This window comes from Podarcis liolepis (assembly GCF_965112155.1).
Source record: "Podarcis liolepis genome assembly, chromosome: 14".
In the NCBI taxonomy this organism is placed as follows: Eukaryota; Metazoa; Chordata; class Lepidosauria; order Squamata; family Lacertidae; genus Podarcis; species Podarcis liolepis.
Window position 1 is genome coordinate 9403652 of NC_139569.1, and position 18578 is coordinate 9422229.

An 18578-nucleotide genomic window follows, 5' to 3' on the forward strand; every position below is an offset into this window, starting at 1 on the left:
CTCACGACGTGGCAGTTTCCGGCGAGGAGTGGGTGTCCCTACAGGAGGTCCTGAAACCTCCCCACTGTTTTCGCTGGAAGTGTCTCTGAGCCATCCCTCCTGCTCACTTCCCCTCGGCTCCCCTCCTCTCCCCCTGCTGGTTCCCTCTTCAGCTGCTGAGTCTCTCCCAACCTGTGTGAGCCCTTCCACCTCCCTCGGCTCACCTCCTCTCCCCCTGCTGGTTCCCTCTTCAGCTGCTGAGTCTCTCCCAACCTGTGTGAGCCCTTCCACCTCCCTTCCTCCCGATGTCAGTTCCCTGACATCCACCTCCCCTCCAGGGCCCCCTTCCCCCCCGCCCATACTCTCTCCTCTGGGCGGTGAGGAGTTAAAACCCCGAAAAGAATCCTCTTCATCTTCAGACGTCTCGAACAATTCTCTCCATCGGTCTTCGTTCCGGCTCGCTGAATCCTCCTCCTCCTCGGAATCAACGAACCCCTCCAACTCTTCTTCTTCGTCGGTGGTGGCAAAGTATTCCCTCCGGAACCTCGCCACTGGCTGAGGTTTACGTGGGAATCTCTGATGAAAAGTTTCTATTAAAACCTCGTCATCTACCTCCTCTGCCATGACCCAGGTGTTTTCCGACTCCGGCTCCCCTTCCCACATCACCAAATACTCTACTTGATCTCCCTTCCACCTGGAATCGAGAATCTCCGCTACATGGTAGCTGTGTTCCTTCTCCTCCATTGCTGGTCCCCTATTGACCCTCCCTTCTCTGTCCCCTTTATACAGTGACAGCAACGACCTGTGGAAAACTGGGTTTTGAAACTGCGCGCGCGCGCGCGCTGTTCCAATTTCCATCGGCTCTGCCGGCGGGAAAGCTGGCTCAGGAATGTCTGGAATGCGGAACTCCTTCCAACGTTCCCCTCTCCCTTCCCGCCTCTCCAAGGCTCTTGCCTCCTGGCGCGCTCCTACGGTCAGCGCAGATTTGGTCAGCTGATCCATAGACACCGCCCTGGGGCTCCGGGACAGTTCGTCTTTCACAGCCGAAGAAAGACCTTCTTCAAATAGCATCTGAATGGGTGCCGCCGATAAATCCCACCCCAATCTGTGAACCAGCATGGTAAACTCAGTCCAGTACTCACGGACAGATCGGGTTCCCTGCTTGCAAGCCATTAACTGTCTGCGCACCAACCCTTCCTCAATATCGCTGGAAAACATGATATCCATTGCACGAAAGAATTTCATAGTGTCCTTTAAGACGTCATTGTGCGTTGCCATCAGGGGTCGAACCCAATCCCTCGCGCCCTTCTCAAGATGCCCAATCACGAACGCAACTCGCGATTCCTCATCAGGGAACTCATCCAACTGCACATTAAGGGCATATTGCATCTCTGTCCTAAAGGCATGGTAGTCCTTGGGGTCCCCCCCAAACTTCTGCACCAATCCAGGTACCTTTCTGGGGAACTGGGTGGCTCTCCCCTTCGTGTCTGCATCCTGAGCCCTTCTCTCCTCAAGCCTCGCCGTCTGCAGCGCAAGTTGGACTTCCAACGCTCGGTATCTTTCTTCCAAGCTTGGACCAGCTCCAGCCCCTGCTCCTCCGGTTCCGGCCGGGTCGCTCATGATGCTTTCTCCTGCACAGGCAGCGTACAGAGACTGTCAGACTGCTGTGATGGGATGATTAGCTGCTTGTGCGTAAAATCGTGCTCCCTCAGAGTTTGTGCGGCTCCACAAACCTCTGTGTGTGACAGAGCTCCTCAAACATGTCTGCTCTAATCACTCGTAGAGTCTGACAGTGGCTGTCTGCGGAAGCGCTTCCAGCATAGAAGCTCCTTAACGGAAACGCGTCTCCTGGACTCACGACGTGGCAGTTTCCGGCGAGGAGTGGGTGTCCCTACAGGAGGTCCTGAAACCTCCCCACTGTTTTCGCTGGAAGTGTCTCTGAGCCATCCCTCCTGCTCACTTCCCCTCGGCTCCCCTCCTCTCCCCCTGCTGGTTCCCTCTTCAGCTGCTGAGTCTCTCCCAACCTGTGTGAGCCCTTCCACCTCCCTCGGCTCACCTCCTCTCCCCCTGCTGGTTCCCTCTTCAGCTGCTGAGTCTCTCCCAACCTGTGTGAGCCCTTCCACCTCCCTTCCTTCCGATGTCAGTTCCCTGACAGATACCTATTAGGTCCATAAATTACCATATAGCATATATTCAACACAAAAATCAGCAACAATTTGTTGTTGACAAAGGACAGCTGGACATATAAAGGGCCCCATTACCTTCACTAGCTTACAGCCTCATCAAACCTCAGTCCGGCCCTGGGTGTGCTGCATGTGTGAACACTGCCGTGGATTTGCACCCATTGCCACAGACCTGCAAACAAACACTTCATGCTGGATTTCCCAAGGATCCTTCAGCCTGTATCAAGCCAAGATCAAATGGAAACTTATAGCCATGAATGCTAACTTCGCTTGCCCCAGTTCCTATCCAGACACCACCATATTTATTTAAAAAACAAACAAACCCTGAAACCCCACACTCGAAACAGAAACATCCACTCCGTGTTTATTTATTTGATTTGACCTTTTATCACAAAGCCACACAATAAAACACACCAAAAGAAACTGCTATGAATGTAAAGCAAAACAAAAAACCACCAAAAAACCAGGATGAAAGCGATGGAAAACAATTCCACATATAATGGCAGTTGAAAATATAGAAAATATAAAGGTATCCATTTGAGAGAGCTGTTCAAAGAGGAAGACCAGAGGACCCCAAGTGGTCATAGGCCAGCATCATTACTAAAAGCAGTGCTTTTTTCGGGGGGGGCGCAGGGGGATGCATACAACTGTAGCAGGAACCCCCCCACCCCAATCATTCTGTTTATACAAACTTCACACACACTCACACTCACACATTACATACACCACATTTCTGTTATAAATTCATAGAAAAATCAACCATACATCGGATTTGCACTGTTCCATTTTATTTTACTCCATGTAACAAGGACTATCAAAGGGGGGTGGCTTGGTTCTGGTCAGCCATAATCCCTTCACCATCCCAGCACATCCACAGGAGCCCTGCCCAGTTGCTATGCCAACCCTGATAATCCCAGACAGAAGACCATCAAGATCACAAAGAACTTGCATATGGGAGTGGATTCAGCATGGACTGAAACAAAGGACAATGATCAGATCTTCCCTCTGGGGGCAGGAAACTGCAAACTCCCTTTGTCTCCTGGAAGTGACTCATGGGGAGGGGGAAAGGAGGAACCAGCCAGGTGACAGGACACTCAGGTTACCACCACAACCCCTCCCTCAACCCCTCCTTTCTGTAATGTATGCATGATGTCAACCCCTTCTGTAATGTATGCATGATGTTTCTGGAGGTGGGCTTGACCTGGAGGATGGGAATTTCAAAAGTTTTTATAAGGTCTTGCACACCATCTTTCTGGGTCTTTCCTCTCTCCTGCAAGTGAGGGGAACACCCTGTTGCAACAGTTCAATAAAGGCCAAGCCTACAGGCTGCTGTTTTGCTCCAAGTTATCCTGGTTGGTGTCTTTGTTTTTGTCCAAGGGAGCCCTCGGATTTTTCCGGTAACACTCCTAAACATTTTGTGAATCTCTATACTTTTGTCCATTTACTCTATTTATTTCCCCCAATTCGAACTATAAAGTGGTGGTTTTCTTGAGTCAAAATGAGAGTACCCCTAAACATTATTATTATTTTAGGGGGGAAAACGCTGACTAAAAGTGTGAGTGAGAAAGTCTCCCCTGGCCCAAATTTCCCTCTTGTGTGTTAAATAATAATAAAATCAGAAGGTGGCTGCCCCATACCTCACCTGCAGATTTCTGGTAATAAGAAGAGAAGAGGCTTTCCTCTCTCCTTGCCACCCCATAAGTTGTTGGCAAGCTTATCATAGTGACATTTGAATCTGGGGCTATTTGCCTGCTCTCCAGCTGCCATCCTGCCCTATGAATGCCATTACTTGGGAGCAAGTTCATTCAATGGGAGTCCCACTGAACTGCACAGAACTCACTGTTTTGTTCTGGTGATGGAGAAATAGAGCGGTGTGTCATTGGCAAATTGGGGGCACCTTGCCCCCAGTGGCTGCTTCCAATGGCTTTGTGCAGAAGATATTAGACGGCACTGGGGATAAGAGGGTTTTTGGATGGTTTCGTGGGGTTTTTAATATTGATTTTTAACATTAACAATACTTTCAGTCATTGCAACCTAGGGGACCTCAGGGGTGGTAATAATAATAATAATAATAATAATAATAATAATAATAATAATTTATTATTTGTACCCCGCCCATCTGGCTGGGTTTCCCCAGCCACTCTGGGCGGCTTCCATTGAAACAAAAAAACACTAAAATATCATACATTAAAAACTTCCCTGAACAAGGCTGCCTTAAGATGTCTTCTGAATGTCAGGTAGTTGTTTATCGTTTTGACATCTGATGGGAGGGCATTCCACAGGGCAGACGCCACTACCAAAAAGGCCCTCTGCCTGGTTCCCTGTAGCTTTGCTTCTCACAATGAGGGAACCACCAGAAGGCCCTCGGCGCTGGACCTCAGTGTCCAGGCAGAACGATGGGGGTGGAGACGCTCCTTCAGGTATACTGGGCCGAGGCCGTTTAGGGCTTTAAAGGTCAACACCAGCAGTTTGAATTGTGCTTGGAAACGTACTGGGAGCCAATGTAGGTCTTTCAAGACCGGTGTTATATGGTCTTGGCGGCCGCCCCCAGTCACCAGTCTAGCTGCCGCATTCTGGATTAGCTGTAGTTTCCGAGTCACCTTCAAAGGTAGCCCCACGTAGAGCGCATTGCAGTAGTCCAAGCGGGAGATACCTAGAGCATGCACCACTCTGGCGAGACAGTCCGCGGGCAGGTAGGGTCTCAGCCTGCGTACCAGGTGAAGCTGGTAGACAGCTGCCCTGGATACAGAATTGACCTGTGCCTCCATGGACAGCTGTGAGTCCAAAATGACTCCCAGGCTACGCACCTGGTCCTTCAGGGGCACAGTTACCCCATTCAGGACCAGGGAGTCCTCCACACCTGCCCGCCCCCTGTCCCCCAAAAACAGTACTTCTGTCTTGTCAGGATTCAACTTCAATCCATTAGCCGCCATCCAAGTACAAGGCAGGCAATACATTCCAATCATTATTTTAATTGTACTAGGGGAGAAATGGGTAGATCTTTTTGTTTTGCAGAAATATTCACGGAATAAAAAAAAGTTTCAGTTTTTCATTGTGAAGGAAGGTGAGGACAGGTGACCTCACCTAGGCCCGAAGTCACCCCCCACCAAAGCAGGCTCAAAGCTTCTCAAAGCTTTTCAAAATCATTTTCTCAGCAGCTAAGCATCAGAAACATTTCGCTCTGCTGTAACAAAGGTAGAGAACAGTCCATTGTTTCTCAGGCCTTTCTCATGCCTTCTGGCCTTGCTAAAGAACCACATTGCAACTTACTTTCTGTCCGGGAACCATGCCAGAACAAGAGATTGAAACATATCTGAACACTCTGAAACCCCTTTCCTGGGAAGGGTGCCAAGAGTCCCAATAGTCCCAAGACAGCTTTCTGTTCATGCTCAGAGGACTCCTGAGGGAGAAGGAGGAGGGAACTGGAAAGGGGTATATATGCTTGTGCACATGACTGTGAATTTCGTGCATGCTTTTTGTGACTTATCACACTTGCTCCTTCTACCAGTTCATGGATGGTAGAAATAAAAGCCTTTTCTCCGAAACTATTCCTTGACTCCCACTTCCCTTTCCCAGGCGCAATATTTTTCCCACCCGAGGGCAAAGCCTCATAAGGCTACAATTGCCTTTGGTTATTTTCACGTGTGTGTGTGTGCTTTTAATGCTAGCATGGCTCGCTGTTTTCAGCTAGAGGGAGCACTTTTTTAGGAATAACGTGTGAACGAACGCCCACGTGTCACGGGAAACGCGGTTTTCGCCGCCCGTCCCGGACTGAAGGAGCCGCTCGAGTTCCCTCAGCGAACTCGCACAAACTCGCCTCGGGGCAATCCAATCGCAAACGCCAGATCAGGCCACGTGACACTGCAACTCTTGTCGCCCAGCTCGCCTTTCTTTCAATGCTATCCCTTCGCCCGACCCGCCTTCAAGCATACGCATGCGCACCTTTGCGTCGGGCAATCGGGCGGGGCTCCGGGATGCTCCTCCTCCTCCTTCCTGCTTGCGCGGGCCGTAATCGAAATGAACGTCACCGGCTTAAACTAGGGGAGGACCCATTTTCGAGCGCGCAACCGGAAGTGGGGAAAGGGGGACTTCTTTGAAGGTGGCGCCCCTCGCCGGAAGTGCCTGTATTTGTGTTTTCGCCGCGTTTCTCCTCAGCTGGTTCCGCCATGGCTGCGGCGGCAGGGCCGGCCTTGCTGGACGTGCCGCCTCAGGGTGAGGGGAAAGGCAGGGGTAGGCGGTGTGTGGTGGTGGTGGGCGGGTTGCTCTTCGCCGGCTTCCACTAACGCGGGGCCTTCTCTTTCCTTTCGCCTCTCCCAGAATGCCCCGGCACCGGCAGCGACCAGGCGGGCAAGGCCGAGGCCTGCCAGGGGTGCCCCAACCAGGGCGTGTGCTCCTCCAGGGGGCCCGTGGGACCCGACCCAGGTAAGGATCGCCTGGAACCGTGGAGTTGGGAGGGGTCCAGGGGGTCATCTAGTCTGACCCCCTTGCATCGAAGGAGCCTGGTATGTTTAGCCTGGGAAGGAGTAGGCTGAGAGGAGATAGGAGAGCCCTCTTCCGATATCTCAAGGGCTGCCCCACGGAAGACGGGGCAGGCTAGTTTTCTCCCGCTCCGGAGGGTAGGACTCGAACCCATGGCCCCAAGAAAGGAGGCTAAGGCTCAACATCCTGACAAGACAGAAGTACTGTTTTGGGGGGACAGGAGGCGGGCAGGTGTGGAGGATTCCCTGGTCCTGAATGGGGTAACTGTGCCCCTGAAGGACCAGGTGTGCAGCCTGGGAGTCATTTTGGACTCACAGCTGTCCATGGAGGCACAGGTCAGTTCTGTGTCCGGGGCAGCTGTTTACCAGCTCCATCTGGTACGTAGGCTGAGACCCTATCTGCCTCACCAGAGTGGTGCATGCTCTGGTTATCTCCCGCTTGGATTACTGCAATGCACTCTACGTGGGGCTACCTTTGAAGGTGACCCGGAAACTACAATTAATCCAGAACGCGGCAGCTAGACTGGTGACTGAGAGCAGCCGCAGAGACCACATAACACCGGTCTTGAAAGACCTACATTGGCTCCCAGTACGTTTCCGAGCACAATTCAAAGTGTTGGTGTTGACCTTTAAAGCCCTAAATGGCCTTGGTCCAGTATATCTGAAGGAGCGTCTCCACCCCCATCGTTCTACCCGGACACTGAGGTCCAGCACTGAGGGCCTTCTGGCGGTTCCCTCACTGCGAGAAGCCAAGTTACAGGGAACCAGGCAGAGGGCCTTCTCAGTAGTGGCGCCCGCCCTGTGGAACACCCTCCCACCAGATGTCAAAGAGAACAACAACTACTAGGCTTTTAGAAGACATCTGAAGGCAGCCCTGTTTCGGGAAGCTTTTAATGTTTGGTGTATTATAGTATTTTAATATTCTTTTGGAAGCCGCCCAGAGTGGCTGGGGAAGCCCAGCCAGATGGGCGGGGTATAAATAATAAATTATTATTATTATTATTATTATTATTATTATTATTATTATTATTTCTGGCAGTAACAGCTGTTTTGGTAGGGTAATGGTCTCCCTCGGGAGGTGGTGGGCTCTCCTTCCTTGGAGGGTTTTTAAAGCAGAGGTTGAATGGCCGTCTGTCATAATAATAAAAAATAATAAAATTTTATTATATCCCGCCCTCCCTAGCCAAAGCCGGGCTCAGAGCGGCTAACAACAATAAAGTAACACAGCATTCTAAAATCAATTCATTCTAAAATCAATTCAAAATCAAATTAATGGCAACCATTGGGCTATGAGGATTACCAAAGGAGGGGGTCAGACTGTGCTTTGGCCAAAGGCCTGGTGGAACAGCTCAGTCTTGCAGGCCCTGCGGAAAGATGTCAAGTCCTGCTTGAGGCTTTAGCTAAGATTCCTGCATTGCAGGGGGTGGGCTGGATTACTCTTGGGGGTCCCTTCTGACTACGATTCTATGATTCTGCAGTGCAGAAATCTCAACTAAAGCATATCATCTCAAGGGGGGAGGGAGGCACTGCCAGGCTGCTTCAGTCACAGGTTTTATTCTAAATTCCTTTCCTAATAAACCTCTCTCCCGGCCCTATTTACTAAAAAACCCAAATGTAACCTTTTCTCTCATAGGAGAGCCACACCATCCCACTTGGATCATGTACTTCTTCACACAGCACTTAGTTAAGCTGTGGAACTTCCTCCCACATGGGTGATGGCCACAAACTAGAGGATTAGACAGATTCATGGGGGAGGATAAGGTTAGCACAGGTGCTTCTGAACACCACTTGCTGAAGTCCACAGGAGGGCAGGGGAGAGTGCTGTTGTGCCTGAATCCTGCTTGCTAGCTTCCCATTCTGTGAGAACAGAATGCTGGACTAGATGGGCCATTGGCCTCATCCAGCAGGCTCTTAATGTTCTTATTTTGGTTTCCCTTTTCTGAACATTGTTTTCCCATTGTACAAATGTGGCAATGGGCAAAGCTTCACCTGCAGACTTTATTTGTATCCCATGACTTGTACAGGCAGCTATTAGAACTGCAGCATTAGGAATATCTTTTAGCAGAAATTAATCTGCAAACCTGGTTATGTAGTTGATAGAGCTTCCTAGTAACTGGGCACCTTCATGCTGCATGAGGGAACAGATTCTGTTTAGAATGGCATCCTTCCCACACAAATTCTGTGCTTTGCCTTTTCTTCTTTCTAAGCTATTGAGGAAATCAAGGAGAAAATGAAAGCTGTGAAACACAAACTTCTGGTGTTGTCTGGGAAAGGAGGCGTAGGGAAGAGCACATTCAGTGCTCACTTGGCGCATGGCTTGGCTGAAGATGAAACCAAACAGGTGAGTGTGATCCTGTTTATATCTTTTGTTTGTTTTTGAAGCCCATATTATTCAATTGCAAATGGTGACAAAGAAGACAATTCATCTCTAAATACAGGTGAAACTTGGAAAATTAGAATATCGTGGAAAAGTTCATTTATTTCAGTAATTCAACTTAAACGGTGAAACTAATATATGAGGTAGACTCATGACATGCAAAGCGAGATATGTCAAGCCTTTATTTGTTATGATTCTGATGATCATGGCGTACAACTGATGAAAACCCCAAATTAACAATCTTAGAAAATTAGAATATTAAATGAAATCAGCAGAACAAGGATTGCAAAGAGTGCAATATTGGGCCTCTGAGAAGTAGAAGCATGCATATGTACTCAGTACTTGGTTTGGGCCCCTTTGCATCAATTACTGCCTCAATGCTGCGTGACATGGATGCTATCAGCATGTGGCACTGCTGAGGTGTTATGGAAGACCAGGATGCTTCAATAGCAGCCTTCAGCTCTTCTGCATTGCTCAGTCTCATGTCTCTCATCTTTCTCTTGGCAATGCCCCATAGATTCTCTATGGGGTTCAGGTCAGGTGAGTTTGCTGGCCAATCAAGCACAATAATCCCATGGGCATTGAACCAGGTTTTGGTACTTTTGGCAGTGTGGGCAGGTGCCAAAGTCCTGCTGGAAAATGAAGTCAGCATCCCCATAAAGCTCGTCTGCGGAAGGAAGCATGAAGTGCTCCAAAATCTCCTGGTAGATGGCTGTGTTGACCTTGGACTTAATGAAGCACAGTGGACCAACACCAGCTGATGACAAGGCTCCCCAAATCAACACAGACTGTGGAAACTTCACACTGGACTTCAAGCATCTGGCATTGTGTGCCTCCCCATTCTTCCTCCAGACTCTGGGGCCTTGGTTTCCAAATGAAATGCAAAAGCTGCTCTCATCAGAAAAGAGATTTGGGGAGCCATGTCATCAGCTGGTGTTGGTCCACTGTACTTCACTAAGTGGATGACCAGTGGGGCAAGGATGATGGGAGGTGACTGAATAGCATCTGGAGAGCCACAGGTTCTCTATTCCTGATACGTAATCATGGCAAGGTCATGCTTCAAGTTCTAGGCCTTATGTAGCCAGAAATGGCACCATCCATCACAAGAGGGAAATTCCAGCAGGCTTGGGGGAATACCTAGGTTTGCAGTACAAAAAATATTTTGGGGGAAAGCCTTAAAGGGGTGGGAGGTTACTTCAAAACAGCCCAATGAGCATACTTAGTGATCACAGTGTGCTGACTTACTGCTAGGGAGAAGGGGACAAAAAATGTCAGGTGTCTAGTAACTTGTAACAGGGCATAACTGTCCACAGCTCTGAAAAACCCTGGACAGACATGCAACATTTTGTTGCAAGTCCTGCTTGCTCACTTCTAACTTCCCCTTCCTCAACTTACTTCCAACTCCCTCCAGGTTGCCGTGCTGGACATTGACATCTGTGGTCCATCCATCCCTAAAATCATGGGCCTGGAAGGGGAACAGGTATGATATGACTTCATAAATGGAAGAAAACACTGTGGGACCACTGCCATGTCTGATCTGCCTGGTCAGATGTTTCTTTAGGGTTTGTTAGACTTGAAGCGCCTCTGCCCTGTAGCTGTCTTTTGGAATAGGTACCACTTTTGCAGGAAGGTAACCAGTGTTTTCATGCACTGGCACTCATCACATTCTGTTGCACCAAAAGCAGTTTAGTCCTGCTGACCACATGACACAGAAAGCTGCCTTTGGACAGACCCCAGGTTTCTCAGCTTGAAACAAGATGAGTGCCACACTCCATAGTTGCCTTTGACTGGACTTAACCATCCAGAGGTCATTTACCTTACTTTTATACAAATTTATAAGCCAAGATTTTGGCTGAATGAGCATAGGGCTCCCTTTCAGCTTTGCTTCAATGGTTCTTTCAGCAGGGAACAGCTGCTTAGACTGCACAAAATTGGTGATAAACCACTACCATTTAGGTTCTGTTAAAAAGCTCGAAAATGAAAAATGACTTGGGAGGAGTCTTGATGAGTCTCTGTGCAGGGTTTGGCTCACCAGGAGCCTTTGTTAGAATGAAAAAAAATGTGGTTTATGTGGGGGAGAGTATGTGTTTCTGTTACTAGGGTTGTCCACACATAGTGTCTACCCTGCTTATGATCAGGTCTGCAGGTCTCTGGCTCTCTTTCTTTGTCAGGTATATTGTGTTGCAAATATCCAGGCCTGGAGTGAGCCTCAGGGAGTTTACATGTTAAGTTCTGTATTACCACCTACCTTTTTCCCCCAGTAATGTTTTAAAAATTCCCTGTCACAAATTGTGAGCAGCAGCAGGGTATTGAGGTTCTTATTAGATAACTGGTGTGCTTGTTCTATGTATACTAGCCCTTGACCTAAGTTCGTGCTGGTGGGGTGAGGCCAGAGGTATTGGAGGAGGAGGAGGAGGACAATTGGGGATGGGAGCCAAAAGGGATTTATTTTTATAAAAGTATTTCCAACTGGCTGAATAGTTTTTTTTAAAAACAACAACTCTGAGCTGTATGTACAACATGGAAACAATATCGATTAAAATAAAAATACAGCCTAAAACTAAGAAAACAATTTAAAAGCAAGTAAAACAGATTTAAGTGGGCTTACACACATAAGAAAGGGTCCAGTCTTATAGTCAGGGATAGCCTGGGCAAAAAGAGAAGTATTTGAAGACATCTCAAGCAACTGCTTCAGGTACGGCAGAGGGAAGGGCATTCCGTGGAGCGGGGCAATAGCAGAGAATGCCACTAGGGGGTTCACCACCCTGTGATATTCTGTAGGATACGGTGCCGCAAATAGAATTTGCCCAGCTGATCTTACAGGTCTATACAGCAGCAGGCAATCTTTCATGTAACCTGCTAAAAGTGGTTAAGGGGTTTATATTTTAACAACATGGCCTTGAGTGTAGCCCAGGAGCTGATGGGCAACCATAGCCGTGGAATATGTGTGTGTGTCCACATGCTCCGTTCAGAAAAACTGATTGCAGCATTCTGTACCAGCTGCAGCTTCTGGACCAGTCCCAAGGGAAGCCACACGTAGAGCGCTTTAGAGTACAGTCACGAGGTTCCCAATCCAGGTGGAGCTGTGGTAAAGTCCTCTGCAAGCAGTCTGTCCAGACCCCTGGCAAAAGCAATGTGTCCCACTCTTGGCAGCCCACTACATGGGGAGAGGGAGGGAGTAAAAAGGGGTGGCCCCACCCATTGGTGCTATTATTTGTTTATTTGATTTCTCTACCACCCTTCATCTGAGAATCACAGGGCAGTTTTACAGTATAAAAACAGGAAAAAGAAATGCATACAAAAATAACAAAAACAAAATAATCCCCGCACACCCTCGGTTGTTATTTTGCTAGTTTTGCCTCCACCCAACACTGTCATGTAGCCTCTAAAAGGAGATCCCTGATGGAATGCAGCCCTCAACAGAAACCTGCTCCCCAGACATACACTAACATAAAATGTGTACTTTTTCAGGTTCACCAGAGTGGTTCTGGATGGTCTCCAGTGGTGAGTTGTTTTTTTAAAAAATCATGTGAATACGCTTCCTGGTTCGTGGAGGCAATGATAACAGCACCTTTCAAAAAAAAAAAAAAAGAGTGTTGGGGGAGGGCAGGGGAAATACACGCAGTGCCTCACCTGTGTTGGAAAGTATTTTGATGCTGAACTTCCTGATGCTGCCTACTGGCTGGTTGTATGCCAGGTGATTTGCATCAGGCAACTAGGCTGGGTACCAGAATGTTCAAGTTTTCACTTTGTTTATACACACACATGCATATCTATGCTAGAAGTGGTAAGACAACCACAGCTGCTTGTTCAGAAGCAGCAATAATTTATTTAATCTACATTGTCCGTTTTGCCAAACACGTATGTGCTTTCGTTTGTAGTACGTTGAAGAAAACTTAGGAGTCATGTCAGTGGGATTCTTACTCGGCAGCCCTGATGATGCCGTTATTTGGAGAGGACCCAAAAAAAATGGTGTGTATCTCAAAATGATCAGTACCAACAAAACTTGCCTCGTAGAATGCAAGGGACTGAAATTCAATTAGCTCAGTGGTTATTTTTTAAAGCCTTAGTTCATAACATTTTAAGTTACTTTCACTGTTTGATAGGAACTGGCAACATTTCTGGTGCTTTGCTTGAGGGGGTGGTCACACAGAAAAGAAGTAAAGAGGGATTGTGAAGCTGCAATGTAGAGTCACACTTGATAAAATCTGACTTCTGTCAGCTCGTGATAGAGATGAGTTGTGGCTTTAAGGGTATTTTTATTTCTTTTAATTTATGAATAGCATATCTTGAGACAGGCTTTCAACAGAGTTCACAAGTAGCTGACACACACAAAAAGTTTTAAAACCAACCAAAGCATCTTCAAACTAGAAATCAAAGTAACTTAAGCAACTGTTGCATTATCTGTTCTGCAAAGTAAAAAAGCCACTAGCCCTGTTTCAGAATTCAGCATTTTCTAGGCATTGGATCTTAGCTCCACCGATTACCAGCTGAGAACATGCATCATCTGCCTTCGTCTGTTTGCTTACACACACTGCTCCAGTTCTTCTTAAACCACTCCAGAAACCGGAGGGGGGAGGAAATCATACGTTGTTTCCAGACCACCTCAAGCATGCTTGTCAGAATTGAACTGTGTAGTTCTGAGTTCAGTTCCCTCCCCCACTTTTCTTTTTTTGCTAGTGCATGTTACACATGCTCTTAGACCTCTAATGGAGACAGCAAACACTGCTGAGACACAATTCTCATTTGAGTCACAGAAATGGTAGCAGCTGGATACAGTTTCAGGGAGCTAAATATAAACACCCAACTTTAATCATGCGTGTTATGTTTCCAGGAATGATTAAGCAGTTTCTCCGTGATGTGGACTGGGGCGAAGTCGACTACCTTATTGTAGATACACCTCCAGGAACATCGGATGAGCACTTATCTATAGTACAGTACCTCAGTGCCGCCAACATAGATGGGGCAGTGGTAATCACCACCCCTCAGGTAAGGTACACAACTCCAGGGGTTAAAACTCAGAGATTTAGCTGAGTAGGAGACTCACAGCGCATCCACTTGTCCTGGGCCCAGCAAGTGTGGGTCTGAGTGGTTTTCCACTTGTCCCAGGCATGGATCTGAGTGGTTTTGCCTCTGCCCCAATGCTTTCCCCTGGGAAACACACTCTTTAGCGCTAAATCGGAACCAACAGCAATCTGCAGAAAACCCAGTTGCCATTTGTTCCAATTCAGTGATAAAGATTGGGCTCCCCATGGGGAAAGCAGTGGGGCAAATAGAGGTGGAGATAAGCCCTAACTAAATGACTTTTGCTCAGCTCCGCCCATCTCATTTTTCTTTTCTTTTTTGGAAGCTTCAATAGGAGGGAATACTTTGATTTCACTGTATAAAAACTGTTCCGCCTGGCCTTTGGTTTGGACTCAGTCTGACCCTTATGTTTCCCTCCCCTATGGTTGCGATTTATGGGCTACTACTAAAATGAGACTGCATTTTAAATTGTATTTTAACCCGTATTTTAACTACATTTTAATTAACTGATTTTTTTTCTTCTCCCACCCACTTTCCTATTAAGTTTTATTGTAATTTTATTGGTATTAGCTTCCCTGAGCCCAGTTCTGACCGGGGAGGGCGGGGTATAAATAAAATATTATTATTATTATTATTATTATTATTATTATTATTATTAGGCCCCTAATTGGCACCTTCTAATTTAAGGATTTGGGCAGGCAATCCTGCCCTGCCAGATTCTAAGTAGCTGGGCTGGAGGTGGTGGCTATTTTGGCTGCTGGGGATGGCGGCTGATCGGCAAGAGGCCACAAGCACCGCCCACCCAGAAAGAGAGTAATCAGCCATTCTCTGTAATCTCAAATATTGCTTTAAACCAAGAATGGGAGGAGTTGTGCCCCACCCCCAGTGCTGTTTGGGCTCCAACTCCCATCAGCCGCAGCCGACATAGCCAGAGGTCAGGGGTGGTGGGATTTGTAGCCCAGCAATATCTGGAGAATATTGGAGATTATAGGACTTAACAGTTTGGCAGCAACCAGACGACCTCAGACTCCCATCCCTGCTCTTGGCGCAGAGCTGGCACAACTAATAGTGCAATCCTAACCAATATGCTCTGTTGAATGCATCGGGGCTTGTGGGTAAACAGATTGCAGCCTGAGTTTATTTAAGGGGAGGCTGTAGGGCAATTGTCCTCTGGGAAAGCCTCTCTACGGAGGGGAGGTGTTGTGAGCGCGGTATAACCAAGCCCCCGTGTCATTGAACCCTGTACCTGCGTCACGCCCCCCGGCTGGCCAATCCGGATGGGGGGGCGTGGTTTTTGCCGTTCAAAACGGCCGCAGGCTCATGGGCTCCTCCTCCTTGTTCCTGGCTTTGTCATTTGGCTCCCCTTTAATTGTGCAGAAAGGGCCTTTCAATGAACTGTACAGCATCCCTGTGAAGAAATAGGCTCTGCTGTCTCATTATAATAAACGGGGGGGGGGAGTATCAAACAGATCCGGGGAACCTGAATTAACATTCTGTTGGGTTACTGTTCTGTTTTTAAATAGGAAGTCGCTCTTCAGGACGTTCGGAAAGAGATAAACTTCTGCCGTAAGGTGAAGCTGCCAATCATAGGAGTAGTTGAAAATATGAGTGGCTTCATTTGCCCGAAATGTAAGGTAATATTTCTTGCATACATTTAAGCATGAGAATTATTCTTGCTCTACCGGGTCATTAAGCATCAGAAGAATGTCCCCCTTAAGCTGTTTTGATGAGATGCTACCCTGCATTTTCCCCAGCTTTATCGCGACTGTCACACAAATTATTGGTGTATTAATTCACGGTTCCTTCCACCTTCTGACAGGGTTTGGATCCGTATTTCCCAGGAGTTTTGTGGCCCCTGCTCAAGGCCCATTGAGACAAACTTGAGTTGGCCCCTAATACCAAGGATGTTTCAAAATATGCCCCAGTTTCCGTCTGGCTGAGCACTTTGAGTGACAGGACTGCAGCCCTATCGATATAGGAGTGGGAAGTGTTAGGAAGACAGGAAGCTTCCTTATACGAAGTCAGATCATTGGCCCGTCTAACTCAGTACAGTGGTACCTCGGGTTACATACGCTTCAGGTTACATACGCTTCAGATTACACACTCCACTAACCCAGAAATAGTGCCTCAGGTTAAGAACTTTGCTTCAGGATGAGAACAAATCATGCTCCGGTGGCGCGGCAGCAGTGGGAGGCCCCATTAGCTAAAGTGGTGCTTCAGGTTAAGAACACTTTCAGGTTAAGAACGAATCTCCGGAACGAATTAAGTACTTAACCTGAGGTACCACTGTACTGAGGATTGTAATCTAGATGGAGTTCTGGACTTGAAGTGTACTAGGCATTATAAGACTCACATCTGCTGACCGCAAGCTTACAACCAATCTCTCTTTCTTTTTGTATCTGCTGGGTTCATGTTCAATGGCATCTTCATCTTACAGAACGAGTCGCAGATATTCCCCCCAACAACTGGTGGCGCAGAGGCCATGTGCCACAGTTTGAACGTGCCTCTCCTGGGCAAGGTGCCTCTGGACCCACAAATAGGTAATGCCGCACATTGAAGCACCTTCCGAGCTTGCTCACAGTCTCAGTACACTGTTTATATTCAGTGGGATTTAAGTTGCACACAAACAAACAAACAGTGCAAATCTCTTTAATGCAGGGATAATGAACCTGTGGCCCTCCAGAAGTTATCAGGGTCCAGTTCCCATCAGGCCAAGCTAACATGGCCAGGGGTCTCAGGGAATTGTAGTTTAATGGGTCTGGCGGTAGCAGCTGGCATAGAGTCAGCGGCTGTAAATGGGGCGAGAGGCTGATGTATGCCACTTACTATCATTTAGTGGGAAAAGATCTTCCAGCTACATCTGGAGGTCTTTCAAATTTCCCGTCCCTCTTGCGCTGGGTTCTTTGGAACATAAATGCAAGTGTGGGGTGGAAGAAAGACTGTATTGAGCCAAACACTGGCATCCATATTTGTGTCCTTTGACTGGGGTTTGCTTGTTTCTTCCTCCGGGCTAGGAAAAAGCTGTGACGCGGGACACTCGTTCTTGTCCGAGGTACCGAATTCTCCAGCTACGTTATCCTACAGGAATATCATCCAGAGTAAGTACAGTATCCAGGAAAGAGTCTGCAACCGAGAAACTTTTGCACTCCTCCATATTTTTAAGGTGCACCCACAAGCGACACTTGGTAGCTCCGAATGGATGCTTTCCACGTTTACCAAGCCAGCCAAGTCCGTTACTGAAGACAGCTTGTGGCTTGTAGATGCATATGAATAGCTGGGAGCCCTAGTTCTTTTCTAACGGCATGTCCAGGATTCTGAGCACATTTAACTAGAAGTGACTCATACCTAGCCTGAAAGTTGTTAAACACCTAACCAAGTAAATCACGAGTTACTAGGTGTTCAGTTCTAGATCTGATTCCTCCCCAGCTGCCAGTTCCTGATTAAAATGTCCCCGCTTTGAGAACTAAAGAGTCATACTTGACCTTGTGCAAAGTCATACTTCTGTTTCAAAATGAGCTGACATCAGTGGAGGCAGCTCTCCCATGATGGCAGGTGACCGCTGCAGTGATCTCTGCAGCTAAGGATGGGCAGAGTGAAGGGGTACCGTATTTTTCCATGTATTAGACAAGGTTTTTTTAACTAAAAAATCATGTCAAAAAAGTAGGGTTGTCTTATACACAGATAGTGGCGTGGGGAGCTGCGCACCACCAGCCAGCTGGTTGCCGGGCGCGCAATTCCCCCCCATGCCGCTGCAAGATGCGCATGCTCTAGGGAGCGTTTCCTGCAACAGCGTGGAGGTGAAGCCGCCAGCCAGCTGGTTGGCAGCCCGTGCTCTAGGGAGCTTCCCTCCTGCAGTGGTGGTGGTGGGAGCAGCTGCCCACTTTGCCAACCCCCAGCAACGGCCCTGCTGGGGTGATGGCTCTCGTGCAATTCCCCATTTAAAAAGCTCAACAACTTTGGGCCACCTCCCCTCATTTTCTTTAAATTTAGTCCCCCAAAATAGGGCGTGTCTTATACATGGGGGGCGTCTTATATATGGAAAAATACGGTACATTAATGCTGGGGCCTAGGAAATTCTCCAGGGCAAATTCTCCACTGACCAGAGCTCCTCTTCTGGTCAAACATGGCTTCCGGTGGAAAATGCAGTGAATTGTGCTGCAGGCACAGAGAGGTGTGTGCTTGCATTTCCAGCCTCCAGTGCAAAAACCTGAGGCAGCATTTTGATTCATCTTGCATTGTTTCTTTCTGCAGGAATCCAAGACTTCTGTAGCCACAACTCCCCGCAGGAAGAAAACAGTACTTGAACAGCAAACTGTGGAAGGGTCCTTAGGAAAGCGTTGATCGCCTTAAGCCTCTCTGTATAGGAATATATAAAGCCTTTGATTTGCAAGCAAATAAATTTTTTGAGTCATGTCCCGGCTTTAGTCGTCTTTCCCCCCCCCCAATCTCTCCTTCCTTTTGGACAGCGGCACAGTATGCCTGTTTCAGAATGCATACACTGAGCACATGTTGCAAGTCTGCTTCTGATTGCTAGAT

The 18578-nt window shown here is 47.8% G+C and overlaps 1 protein-coding gene across 1 annotated transcript; it reads left to right on the forward strand.

The window, feature by feature from the left end:
* The first annotated feature begins 6235 nt into the window (after positions 1 to 6235).
* Positions 6236 to 18457, forward strand: NUBP1 (NUBP iron-sulfur cluster assembly factor 1, cytosolic). Its single transcript, XM_083474521.1, has 11 exons — positions 6236 to 6374; positions 6480 to 6584; positions 8848 to 8981; positions 10429 to 10497; positions 12489 to 12521; positions 12899 to 12989; positions 13852 to 14006; positions 15566 to 15676; positions 16480 to 16582; positions 17057 to 17140; positions 18294 to 18457. Exons 1-11 carry the CDS (start codon positions 6329 to 6331, stop codon positions 18344 to 18346), a joined length of 984 nt encoding a protein of 327 aa, XP_083330647.1. The 5' UTR covers positions 6236 to 6328; the 3' UTR covers positions 18347 to 18457.
* Positions 18458 to 18578: the final 121 nt, after the last annotated feature.